The following is a 13,819-nucleotide window of genomic DNA, read 5'->3' as shown; positions in this document are numbered from 1 at the left end:
CCCCTTGACCGGGTTTCCCAGGCCGGGGCGGAGCCGCTCTCCAGGCCCCTCCCAGGCGCGCCAGGGACCGGGGGTGGGGAGTGCGGTGTTGGGTGTTGGGCGGTCCCCGGGGATCTCTGCGCCCCAAACCCCAGCGCAGCATCGAGGCCGCCGAAGGGCGCTTGCCGCTGACCACCCCCGCCCTGGTTTCACTGACGTTCTAGCAGACAGCTGGTGGACCTCACCTGGGCATCTCAGACAGGCCCTTTCTAACTTCCTGCCGTGGAAAACTTCTAGCATTTGTCGGGGCGAGCAGTTTTAGGAGTCCTTGTGGGTCTCAGATGCGTTTAACTTCTCACCCGTCCACTGCCTTCTTTAAACTTTTGCAAGCTCTGTCACAGAACATCACCCCCTCTCACCCGTTGTGTTCCTTATCAGCCTCGGGCTTTCATGTCTCATCATCTTTCAGGCTTCTCCCTTTTTCCTTTCCCCTTCTTAGGCCTGTGGAAACAGCTGTTTTGTGCTGAAGGAAAAAGTAGCTCAGCTGCTAAAGCTTCTATCTGCTGGGGAAGTGCGCCCTCCCATCCCTCAGGGGCTCTTGCAAGAGGACTCAACACCAGAAGGGCTCTGCCAGGCCCCGAGGTTGTGCTTTCAAGCACTAGCAGCCACTCCTAGTTCATGCAAGCGGGTGCATGCTCTCCGCAAAAGCCAGGTTTCTGATCTGAGTCTTTAGATTTTTCCCTTGACCTAAGCGTTACTCCTTCATGGATCAGTGGATTTAGTTATGGCTAGAGCTCAGTCCAGGACAATGGATTTGGATAACCAAAGGTCAAGACTTGGTCATAGCAGTGACCTATTTCCTGGAGGGACGAGCAAAGGATTGGCCATTCTGCCTGTTGAATCTGAAAGCTCAGATTTGTAGTAGAGCCTAGAGAGCAGTTTGATTCGGTGAGTCGGATTACTTTGGTGAGAACCAGGCAGATTGTTTTCTCCGAGGAATGTTTTATCTGCTGAATGTCCTGTTGGCCTGTACCAGTTGGTGCCTGTAGAAAGTGGGTCATCTCCTTCCTGCTCGCTGTTAGAATCTGTTCTGTTAAGTTGCTGTCTTGAGGGTTATGACCTGCAACCTTCCTTTTAGCAGTATGTATTTGTTAAGGCCAGGAAAGGGCACCTGAGCCAGGCCTTCTGCTTAAGGCGTGTCTCACTACATGCCAGTCCCTCTGCTTACAGGTATATCTTGTTAAATTATCTTCTCTCTTAATATTTCCTTTAATTCAAAATATCATCTGGATGTGAAAGTCTATTTTAACATCCTTTTAAGGTAATATGTTTCATTTCTGACAGATTTTAGATATCTGAAACATCACAACAGCTTCTTGGTGGTTCTCAGGATTAAAGAGGTAAATATTTTCATTATAATTAGAGTCACTGTTGCTATTAATATGTATTTTTAAATTTTGTGAAATTGCTATCAACTCACGATTGGATAGAAGTCCCAACTAAAAATATTAATTCAGGTGAGCTTTATAACAAATAACAATATACTCCTTTTAGGGTTGCCTAAAAGAGCCACTGTATTTCCCACTCCAGAGGGGAAAGGGATTTCTTCTTCATGTCCCAACTGTTTAGTTATGATTACTTGGCCTTGGGACTTGAGGCCTGATTGAACATAGCAGTCTATTACTAAAGGCTCCATCTTCATCGCCCATAGTCAGTGAAGACTGATTTTGAACGCTGGGTTTTCCAGTGTGCTCCAGTGACAGCAGACCCTGCTGGGGAGCTGCTCATGTGTACCAGGGCTCTATCATCTGGTGGGAAGACCACTTAAAAAAAAAATAGAGCAAAGAAACCACTAAAGTGAACCCAAAATGGCACGATTATTATCTGTGAAATATAAGCGAAATCTAGTCTAAGAGATTTAATCCTTCTAGGGTGAGTTAGAAATGCAGTAAGGTCCGTGACCATCATCTCTTTTCACAATACTAAGGCGTGGCAGGGAGAGTTTAAGGGCACAGCCCTGAGGCAGACTAAGAAAACTCACTCCTGGAGTTTTCTTAGTTTTAGTCTTAGTTGTTAATAACGTAGATGTTATTTTTTTTTTTAATATTTGTTTATTTATTTATTTGGCTGTGCTGGGTCTTAGTCGCGGCATGTGAGATCTAGTTCCGTGACCAGGGATCGAACCTGGGCCCCCTGCATTGGCAGCACAGAGTCTTAGCCACTGGACCACCAGGGAAGTCCCCATAGATGCTATTATACCCCCTAGAATGTAAGCTCCACGAGGGCTGAGGAGTTTAGTTTTCAACTGTATGTTCCTTGCTGCATCCTGGTACTTAGAAAAGTAGCATATTCTCACATACTGCAGTGATTGTTAGTTTTTATTCAGCAGGTACACACTTGCTTGGAACCATTGTACTTCCTTTCTTCTCTCTTCCTGGCATGTTTTCACTGCTTCTCATCTGGCAGGTCTCAGCTCAGACGTTACTTAGCAACCCCCACCCCATCCCATGTAGCTTTAAACATTTATTTAATAAACACTTAACATAGCATTTAACGTGCCAGGTACATCTAGACACGTTACCAATATTTAACTCAACAGCCCTATGGGGAAGGGTTATTCTGATTTCCATTTTACAGATGGAAATGCTGAGGCACAGAAAGATTAAATAACTTGCTCAAGGTCAAACAGCTTAGGCTGCAGCCACACTCAAACCTCAGTGGACTAGCTTCAAAGTCTATATGCTTAACCAGCGTACTGTGTTGTGTATCACGTTACCTTACTTACTCAGACAGGGTCCTGTCAAGGTCCTCCTCCCATCTTTGCAAATAAAGTTTTATTAGAGCACAGCCCCCCTTTCCTCTAGCATAGCTATGGCTGCTTTCCTGATAAAGGCCCTGTTGAGGAGTTGTCTCAAACACTGCCTGGCCTGCAAAGCCAAAAATATTTACTACCTGGCCCTTTCCAGAAAAAGTTTGCCAGCCCTCGGTTTATTTGATTCACAGCCTTTGTCATCATCTGAAGTTATTTATTTGATTGTTTATGTCTACTCCACTAGCTTGTAAGCTCCGTGAGAGCAGGGGTCCTTCCTGCTTTGTTCACCTCTGTATACCCAGCTCCCAACACAGTGCCTGGCAAATAACAAGTGCACAATCAATATTTGTAGAGTAAAGGAACATTATTCAGTGAAATAGCGAAGTTCACTGTAATTGTGCTTAGCCCTTGAGCCTTTCGCTTTGAAAGGATATGTCTTAATGAGGATGTTGTCAATTTGACCTTTAGGTTTGGAGGTTGCTATGTTCATGCTGCTTGTCTTTGGAGCATTGCTTCATGAAGTTCCCCTGAGTGGCCAAGACGAGGTTCCTCCCCAGGCTGATGGCATTCTGGGTGCTCCTCTGTTCAACTATGCCAGCCTCCGCCTGCCAGAAGAGCATATTCCCTTCTTTTTGCACAATAATAGGCATATTGCCATGGTCTGTAAGAAAGACTCGCATTGTCCTTATAAGGTAAATACTATTCTCTCCTTGTATATTTTTAAAAGGAAGCAATTTAGGCTGGTTCACTAGTTCCTCATTGTAACTTGAACCTGAAAGTAGACTTCAGTCTCTTGGTTGTAACTGTGGGTCAGTCAGTGTCTGTATTTCATCTAATGCTTCTTAGTGACTCAACTTTGCTAAGAATTATGTCCCACTCACAAAGGTGAGATTTTAAATCTAAATCACTAGTGAAATAAATAGGCAGCCTGTACTATTTGTATACTCTGTAAATGAAGTGAATTAGATTTGATGCAGAAAAGAATATCTAGTTAAAAGTAACTGGAGAATTTTTCACACCTCTCCTTAATCTGCACTTCAGAGGATCTCTCAGCACTTCATTTTGGTAATAACACCTCCACCTCTGTCTCCAAGTAATGAAGACTATTACTGCAGCCTTCCTTCTGTTTTAGTTGTTGGAAAGGTTTCAGATTGGAGCCCATTCAGACATCTCAGAGGCCTCAGAGATCAAAGCAGGGCATTGTGAGCCATTTCCTTTCCCATGGTGCTGGCACAGGAAGCATGCGGAGAGGCAGGGCTGGGAATCAGATCAGGACTGCTCCTGGGGCCTCGCAGAACAGCATCCTAAGCTTCCTGGCCGGCAGCAGCTGCTGTATCCCGCAAGGGCTGCAGAGCTGTGACATCTTCCGGGATCTCTGCTGATCTCGATTGATGAGTAAAGCTGCTGGTCCCTTCGGTTTAGTTGTGATTCTTCTGGTGATAGAAATTCCAATTTTTGTGACTCTCTAGGGACTGATTTTAGGATCAGTTTCCTCACTGATTTCATTAAGCTACTTCAAGAAACTCCAATTCAGGGGAGGAGGTTAGGGGAGGGATGGAGTGGGAGGTTGGGGTCAGCAGATGTAAGCTTTTATATATAGAATGGATACATAAGGTCTTACTGTAGAGCAGAGAACTATATTCAGTATCCTATGGTAAATCATGATGGAAAAGAATAAATAAAAAAAAGGATGTGGGTGTATATATATATATATATATATATGTATAATTGAATCACTTTGCTGTATGGCAGTAATTAACACAACATTGTAAATCAACTATATTTCATTTAAAAATTAATTAAGTTAAAAAAACGGCAATTCAAATGATCTGTGGTAGTCTAGCTAAAACCCGGATTTTTGGTGGGAGGACAGGCCTGGTGGGGGAGGGGTTGGTGATTAAGGATAATTGTTGTTAAGAAACTTGAGACTGCTTTTTTTAGAATTTACTTATTTCTATTACATGAATAAGTATTATAAAACATGAAGGTGAAAGTTCTATAAAAATTTGTTTTCCTCATGGAAAAAAATCTGAGTCCTCTCTAAATGTCAGAAGAAGGTAGACAAGTCTAAACATATACCTCTTATGTTCCAGAAACACTTAGAAAATTTAAAGTACTGCTGGGGTTATGAGAAATCCTGCAGACCAGAGTTCAGGTTTAGTTACCCTGTTTGCACCTACGTGGATATGGGATGGTAAGTTTCTGGATGGAATACCTCTTCCCCTGTACTTTGTCTACTTTCTCTGCAGTGTATGCTGAGGCTCCAATCCCCAGCTAGACTCTTTTGGTATTAGATAGTAATTCCTTTAGATATTAATTTGCTTACACAGTCATGAGTTCAACTTGACTGTCTCCCACTGGGACAGGAATAGCTCTCATTTCCTCTGCCAGAGAGAGAAAACAGTATGGATCACAGAAAATAATTTCCCCCAGCATATGCTAAGAAGATAAATGGATGGTTTCTCTTGGTTCTGGAGAAGAGAGTTAAGTATAATCAGTATTTCCAACACACGCAAGGTTCACGGGGTAAAGAAAATACAGTAATTAACAGTTCATTGTCTTCAGTGCCAGATGATCCTAACTTCATACCTTTCCGTTTTGTATTTTTATTATAAGGAAGTAAGTCTATAAATAACTTGTTTTGCTTACATCATGTGGTGAGGGATAGATTTTTAAATTATGATAGTTTACTTAAAAAAAATGACTGACTTCTAGCAATTTAACACTTAGAAAGAAAATTTAAGGTCCAGAAAAATAAAAAGATGAGTATCACAGAATTTTTTGTTTTCTAACAGGACGGACACTCTTGAATCAGCCCAGGAAATATTCTGGAAGCAAGCTGACTTTGGGTATTCCGGAGAGCGGCTGGAGGAACTCCACGTGCTCTGCCAGCCGAAGGGAATGGTGGGTGTTTAACCCCTTCATAAACGAGTGTGTTTATTCAGAAACACCCGTAGTATTTATTTATTCATTTATTTATTGAAGCATAGTTGATATACAATATTATATAAGTTACAGATATACAATATAGTGATTCACATTCACACTTTTTTTTTTTTTTTTTTTGCTGTATGCGGGCCTCTCACTGTTGTGGCCTCTCCCGTTGCAGAGCACAGGCTCCGGACGCGCAGGCTAGCGGCCATGGCTCATGGGCCCAGCCGCTCCGCGGCATGTGGGATCTTCCCGGACGTGGGCACGAACCCGTGTCCCCTGCATCAGCAGGTGGACTCTCAACCACTGTGCCACCAGGGAAGCCCACACAGTCACACTTTTAAAAGTTATATTCCATTTTTAGTTATTATAAAATATTGGCTATATTCCCTGTGTTGTACAAGATATCCTTATAGCTTATTTTATACGTAATAATTTGTATCTCTTAATCCCCTACACTCATAGTGGTTAGATCATAATATAAAGACAAGATAGATGGCACTGTGAAAGGAATCCCTCCCTCTCTGGTCCAGTGGCATCGGTAATACCTGCCCTGCCTATCTGCTATAGTGTTTGTGAGAATCAAGCCAGCAAACATACAGAAAAGCGTTTTGCAAGCTGCAAAGTGCTAACAAACACAGCATGGTGAGGGTGTATCACGTGTCCCAAACTACTTGCAAGGGCATTTATAAAGATGTAATTTATCAACCTATCTTCTTTAGTATATGTTGGGGGGAATAATTCTAAACCCAGAAATATTTTAATTGCCTCAAACTATGACTATCTGATATGTTTGAAAGGAGGACATGGCTTCCAACTGCTTTCAAAACTGAATAGATGCTGTATAGTGCTTTTGGAGGGTGTCACGTGAAAGAACTTCAAGCGATTCTAGCAAGGTGGCTGAACCGGAAGATGGAGGCAAGGCATTAACCTGCACTGCTGAGGGGTGTCTTTAACAGATGACGTTTTACACTTTGTTTGGAGTTTAGCTGTTCATGTGGAAAGGGCAGGGAAGGGCCCCACCTCCACCTCACACACCTCTTCCAAGGCGGTTTGCAGAATGCTTTCCTCACCAAGATCTGCCTTGTTAGGTTTTGTGCTATGGGTATGACTCCTTAGCAACTCCAGACTCCAAAACACCATTCAGGGACTTCCCTGGTGGCACAGTGGTTAAGAATCCGCCTGCCAATGCAGGGGACACGGGTTCAAACCCTGGTCCGGGAAGATCCCACATTGCCACGGAGCAACTAAGCCCGTGCACCACAACTACTGAACCTGCGCTGTAGAGCCCGCGAGCCACAACTACTGAAGTCTGTGCACCTAGAGCCCGCGCTCCTTAATGGAAGAGGCCACCGCAATGAGAAGCCTGCGCACTGCAACGAAGAGTAGCCCCTGCTCACCACAACGAGAGAAAGCCTGCGCAGGAACGAAGACCCAATGCAGCCCAAAATAAAAATAAATAAAATTGTAAAAACAAACAAAAACTCCTTTACCTCAGTGAGTTAGAAAACATGGCTCTCACGCTGCCGTGGAGACAGAGACTCTCACAGGTTTTAAGGTTTGCAGAAAGTACCTCTGATTCAAATTGGCAAACTGCCCTTCCTGCCTTGCATTTTAATGACTCTGACGGGTGCATTCTTCCTTGTTTCCTTTGGCTGGTCTTTGGAAGATGCTTTTTGACATAGCTGTGGGGTTAGTGAGGGTTCTGAGTGCATTATTTTTTTTCCAGGAGGGTGAAATGAACCACAAATACAGCTGCTGACTCTCTAAAGTTTGAAGGTGATAGAACATTTAAGGGTGCGTCGTAGTAACCTAAAAGTGTGCAAATTGGTAAAAGTATGCTTGGCCAGTGTCTGCCGGGGAAAACAGAAGTGGTCATCGGGAAGCACTTTTCATCACATTGTGTGGTTGGAACCTGAAGGCAACATGCTGTCAGCATGATGTCAGACAAGTCCGGTCTGTCCTGGAATTGTTAATAATCGCAGTTATTTTTTTCTTATTTCTCAACCTTATTTCAGAATGACTCAAGTCTAGTGTGTTCCCGTTACCTTCAGTACTGCAGAGCGACCAATCTCTACCTTGATTTAAGAAACATCAAGAGAAACCACGACAGGTACTTCAGTGGGAGATGTTAAGATCTAAGGGAAATCCTGAAATATTTGCAGTTTCAGGATTTGCAAGCCTTGGATTTGCTTCCTAATAATATGGTGATGAGGTTGGGGAATGGGGGAGGGGATGAATGACCCACATTGGTCATAATGAGTTGATCATTATGAAACTGGGTGATGGGTACATTAGATTCCTTATACCATTTTGCTACTTTTTTGTATGTTTGAAATATTCTATTATAAAGAGTTAACTTCTAATGAAAAACTGATTTTGGAAATTGGCAAACCACTTTAGTTACAACCCACGTGTCAGAGTCATGAAAAAATTTTCCAAGCTCAACTTAATTTTTTGTTGTACACCAGATTTAAGGAAGATTTTTTCCAGAGCGGGGAAATTGGAGGACACTGTAAACTTGACATTCGTATGTTGATGTCTCAAGGCCAGCGCAAAAGCCCTTTGCAGTCTTGGTAAGATTTTTTTTTTGGAAAATATGTTTCTGAAATATTTGTCTTTATTATTGGTACTTGCAGATTTTGGTAGGGATTCTCACATGGAAAATGTTACTCTATTTGTAGATAATTTTGGCCTGAGCTTCTGGGGAGTGGTGGCTACAGAGTGAATCATCAGTTGTATCCGAATTAAATATATATTTATAAAATATTCGGAAGTATGATGTAGTACTTACTATTTGCTAATGAAAGAAAAAAGTTCAAAACTGAATTTTTTTAACTCATAATTTCTGCATGTGTTTTGGGGAACATTTTTAAAAAATATACATTTATTGAAGTACATACCAAGCATATAGAGAAATATACAGTTTGGATTATGAAAAAGTGAACCCACTTGAGTAACTCTTACCTGGGTCAAAAATAGACCATCATCCACCCAGGCTTCCTTCCAGACACAACCTCCATCCTCCTTTCCAAAGGTAAACACTACCCTGACTTTAAGCACCTTTGAGAAGCTTTTTGAACTTTATGTAAAGATTGGAGAACACATTTTGATTTAAAACATTTTGAATACTAAACTAGTTCTGTCAAGAAATTTACCATCTTTAGATATTAAAGAGTTAGGGTACTTTAAAAGCTTTTTATTTTAAGATAACTTGAGATTTGTAGACATTTAAAAATAGTTTAAAGATGGTACAAGAAGTTTAAAAATAGTACAAGGAGTTTCCATTGTATCCTTACCCCAGCTTCCTCTAATGATAACATCTTACATAACCATAGCACAATGATGCAAACCAGGAAATTGACATTGGTACAATATTATTAACTAACCACATTTGGATTTCATCAATGGTTACATGCATTCTTTATTTTTTAGGGGAATGTATAGCTCTATAAAATTTATATCATATGCTTAGGTACATGTAACCACTATTACAATCATGCTACAGAACTGTTCTGTCATCCTAGAAATTGTCATGCTCCCCTTTACAGTCACACAGGACACTCATATAATGTTCATTTTTTTCTTTTTATTGAGGTATTGTTGATGTACAATATTATTTAAGTTTCAGGTATGTAAAATAGGGATTCACAGTTTTTAAAGGTTATACTCCATTCATAGGTACTATAAAATATTGGCTGTATTCCCTCTGTTGTACAATATATCCTTGTACCTTATTTATTTTATACCTAATTGTTTGAACCTCTTAGGCTGTATTCCCTCTGTTGTACAATATATCCTTGTAGCTTGTTTATTTTATACCTAATTGGTTGAACCTCTTAATCCCCTACCCCTGTCTTGCCCCTCCGCAATTCCCTCTCCCCATTGGTAACTGCTGCACCAGTTTACGTTCCCGACAACGGTGTATGAGGGTTCCCTTTGCTCCACATCCTTGCCAACATTTGTTATTTGTGTTTTTTTGGTGATAGCTATTCTGACAGGTGTGGTTTTGATTTGCATTTCCCTAATGATTAGCGATGTTGAGCATCTTTTCATGTGCCTGTTGGCTCTCTGCATGTCTTCTTTGGAAAAATGTCTACTCAGTTCTTTTGCCCGTCTTTTAATGGAGTTGTTTGTTTTTTTGATGTTGAATTGTATGAGCTCTTTACATATTTTGGATATTAACCTCTTATCTGCCATATCATTTGCAAATATAGTCTCCCATTCTGTAGGTTGTCTTTTCATTTCGTCAACTGTTTCCTTTGCTTACAACTACTTTTAAGTTTACTTAGGTCCTGGGACTTCCCTGGTAGTCCAGTGGTTAAGACTCCATGCTTCCACTGCAGGGGACACGGGTTTGATTCCTGGTCAGGGAACTAAGTTCCCACATGCCGCACCACTTGGAGTGGCCAAAAAAAAAAAAAAAAGTTTACTTAGGTCCTATTTGTTTATTTTTGCTTTTATTTCCTTTGCTTTAGGAAACAGATCAAAAAAAATATTGCTATGATTTATGTCAAAGAGAGTTCATTTTTGAGGTCAAACATTCATGCTAGGACTTCCCTGGTGGCGCAGTGGTTGGGAGTCCACCTGCCGATGCAGGGGACACGGGTTCGAGCCCCGGTCCAGGAAGATCCCACATGCCGCAGAGCGGCTGGGCCCGTGAGCCATGGCCGCTGAGCCTGCGCGTCCAGAGCCTGTGCTCCGCAACGGGAGAGGCCACAACAGTGAGAGGCCTGCGTACCGCAAAAAACAAAACAAAACAAATACAAAACAAAACAAAAAAACATTCATGCTAAGTAAACCATTCAAGATAACAGTCTATCATTTTACTCTCTGCAAAGCAGGATCTTACTTGACTTAACAGACTTTTGCAGTAGGAGTTCCTGTTTTCTCACTTTGATATCTGAGATCCAAAATAAATGTTTGATATTTGCTTCCCGCTACCTTTTGATATCATGATAGTTCCCTAGGGTGTATTTGTATTAGTTATTGCTGTATAATAAATTACTCAGACATTTAGCAGCTTAAAACGATAAACATTTATTATCTCATGAAGTTTCTGATAGCCAGGATTTGGAGGCAGCTTAGCTGGGTGGCTCTGGCCAGGGTCTCCGAGGAGGCTGCAGTCAAGCTGTTGACCAGGGCTGTGGCCCTCTCTAGGCTCAGCCGGGCCTGCAGAATCTGCTTCCTAAGCTCGCATGTCATCTGTGGGTTTTCTTGTCTGGCTGTTGGCCAGAGGTGTCATTTCTTTACCATATGCGCCTCTCCGTAGGGCTACTGACAGCATGGCAACCAGCTTCCCCAAGAGCATGTTGTCTGAGAAAGAGAGAGAGCGAGAGGGAAAAAGAGAGAGAGAGAGAGAGCACAAGCATGTCCCAAGATGGAGGCCTCGATCTTTGTATATCCTAATCTAGGAAGTGACCACCATCACTTCTGCCATATTCTGCTCATTAGAAGTGAATCGCTAGGGCTGCCCTGGTGGCACAGTGGTTAAGAATCCGCCTGCCAATACAGGGGACATAGGTTCAAGCCCTGGTCTGGGAAGATGCCACATGCCGCGGAGCAACTAAGCCCGTGCGCCGCAACTACTGAGCCTGCACTCTAGAGTTCGCGAGCCACAACTACTGAGCCCACGAGCCACGACTACTGAAGCCCGCGCGCCTAGAGCCTGTGCTCTGCAACAAGAGAAGCCACCACAATGAGAAGCCTGTGCACCGCAACAGAGAGTAGCCCCCACTCGCCACAACTAGAGAAAGCCCATGAGCAGCAGCAACAAAGACCCAGTGCAGCCAAAAATAAATAAATTAAAAAAAAAAAAAAGAAGTGAATCACTAAGTCCAACTCACCCTCCAGGGGAGGATATTCATCTCTACCTCCTGAAGGAAGAAGTATCACAGAATTTGTAGACCTGATTTTGAAGCCACTACAATAAATATTTCAGCATTATGTGTGTTTTAAAAGGCTCTATTTGATATTTATCTTACCTCAGACATGGTCTCAAAGATGAAGAGTTACAGCAATCTTTAGGTTAACTTGTGATTGTCTTCTTTTGTATGAAAGAAAATTGTACCAAGTGGCTTCCAAAGTTGTTTTCCGAGAAACAGACTTTCCTTTCCTCTGGGAAGCATAGCTGTCTGCTGTTTTTTTCTAGGCACTTGGTAATTCTAGGAATGCCATGTTTCTCAGAATCCAAGCAAGTTCTCTGGGTCAGTGTTACTTCTGAGCCTCGTCAGACTGCAAGAAACCTTTTTAAATCTTCCCACTTTACTGGTAGATTTTTTGGTCAACTCTATGTGTAAATTTTTTCTTTGTCAGCAAAGTTCCCAGTTGGTCTTGCACATTAGGCTGAAATTTAAAATCATTTTTGCTTTTAGTCTCAACATTAAGATTGATATCAAGTTGCGTAAATGTTAGTAAGTTTGAGAAGTTCCACATGTCTTTATAAGAGTGTTTTCTAGAAATAAAATCTGCTTAATGAAAAGATCCTAAGTTACAAGGTTTCAGTAGGACGTCCAGGAGGATCCCTTTGAAAGTATCTCTTGATTCTTAATTCCAGGTTTGCTGAGCTACAAAGCTATACTCAGCTCAACTTCAGACCAGTAGAAGATGCTAAGTGTGACATTGTTATTGAGAAACCAACCTACTTCATGAAATTAGATGCAGGTGAGAAGTTAATTTGTCTGTTATTTATTTATTGGTTAATGTGGTTTTGTTCCTTTTTTTGATATATATATTCCTATAATTTGGGGGCAAGCAATGTGACATTAAACAATAGATTAGCTTTTTGCTTTCTTGTGAGGAAGTGAACTAATTTGAACTTCCCACTGTTTTATATTTTTGGCATGCTAGAAGAAACTTTCACATTGATATCAAATGACTCAATCAAAATCAAAAGATGAGAGGAGAAAGACTGGGTACCCCTTTTGTAACTACATTTACCTCATGTGGTTTCTTTAATCGCTTGATTTAGCTGGTGCTTCAGTAGAACTCTTTAAATTTAAAAGCCATGTATATAGTGCAGGTGGGAAAGGAAGGCCCATGACATCTTCTGGCAAACTTTTTGGTATCATCTCCATGACTAAAGTTAACTTAAAATTCTTTTGGAAGTTAGCTCTGCCATATATTCTTTTTTTTTTTTTTTTGTGGTACGCGGGCCTCTCACTGTTGTGGCCTCTCCCGTTGCTGAGCACGGGCTCCAGACGCGCAGGCAGCGGCCATGGCTCACGGGCCCAGCCGCTCTGCGGCATGTGGGATCCTCCCGGACCGGGGCATGAACCCGTGTCCCCTGCATCGGCAGGCGGGCTCTCAACCACTGTGCCACCAGGGAAGCCCTGCCATATATTCTTGAACAAAAAGTTAAAATTATTTTCCTATTTAAGGTTATAGCTTCTAATTCTCCACATGCAAGCACAGCTTATGCTTTGTGAACTCATTGCCCTCGAGGGGAGCAACACAAATCGTACTCCTTTATCTCTCTCATTACAAGAGATGGAGGTTTCTATGCCACAGCACATCCAAATTCATGAGAGGCTGGGCTCAAGGTGAAATACAGAGAGCCGCCTGTCACAAATATTTCAGAATTCCTCTAATTTATTGATCATATTTTGAATGTGCTCTGCCTTCTGAAGTCCTAAGTGATATATTACAAGCTATGAGGTTCAGAAATCAGACAAGTTTAGGTTTCGGAAATGAGAGCAGGTAAAACTGCTGTGTTCAAGGTCCTGACTCATGTTTAAAATATGCAGATTCAAATGGGGCAAAGAAAACACTGATCTGCCTGAAAACGGGTTGGACACGTGCGAACGTTAAATTTATGTAGCTACTTATGCAATAAAGGATATAAAGTAGGAACAATAGGCCAGGGTAGACATGTGTCATTTCTTTCCTATATTCATAACTCTGCCTTTTTCTTCTACCTTATGCTGTCATGCAGCGTTCCTTTTCATATTAACTCTTACCTTGAGAGAATGAGTATTCCGCAGAACAAGACTCATTTGGGGCCCATTTCTTGAGGACAGAGCCTGTGTTTTCTCCCTCTTTTATAAATCCTCCTGGTACCAAGTGCCATCTTGTGCATTCAGCATCCCTCAATAAATG

The 13,819-nt window shown here is 41.9% G+C and overlaps 1 protein-coding gene and 1 non-coding gene across 4 annotated transcripts in view; one reads left to right on the top strand and one right to left on the bottom strand.

Annotated features, from left to right (window-relative positions):
* EOGT (EGF domain specific O-linked N-acetylglucosamine transferase) overlaps positions 1-13,819 on the top strand; it is a 35,512-nt gene that overhangs the window by 361 nt on the left and 21,332 nt on the right. For all 3 annotated transcript variants that reach the window (XR_009520899.2, XM_060022872.2, XM_060022871.2), the window contains exons 2-8: positions 1,324-1,379; positions 3,260-3,483; positions 4,885-4,985; positions 5,587-5,695; positions 7,741-7,835; positions 8,194-8,298; positions 12,279-12,385. Coding sequence is in view for 2 of the 3 variants with exons in the window: in XM_060022872.2 (XP_059878855.1) it covers positions 3,274-3,483; positions 4,885-4,985; positions 5,587-5,695; positions 7,741-7,835; positions 8,194-8,298; positions 12,279-12,385 (727 nt within the window). In the remaining variant the exon portion in view is untranslated. The remainder of the gene's footprint in view (positions 1-1,323; positions 1,380-3,259; positions 3,484-4,884; positions 4,986-5,586; positions 5,696-7,740; positions 7,836-8,193; positions 8,299-12,278; positions 12,386-13,819) is intronic.
* On the bottom strand, positions 2,143-2,215 carry TRNAG-GCC (transfer RNA glycine (anticodon GCC)). The gene has a single exon. It is a non-coding gene; the product is annotated as a tRNA-Gly (tRNA).

The sequence above is a fragment of the Delphinus delphis genome, chromosome 10 (assembly GCF_949987515.2).
Source record: "Delphinus delphis chromosome 10, mDelDel1.2, whole genome shotgun sequence".
NCBI lineage: Eukaryota > Metazoa > Chordata > Mammalia > Artiodactyla > Delphinidae > Delphinus > Delphinus delphis.
The sequence above is the reverse complement of the archived record's forward strand: the minus strand, read 5'-3'. Positions and strand labels throughout refer to the sequence as shown.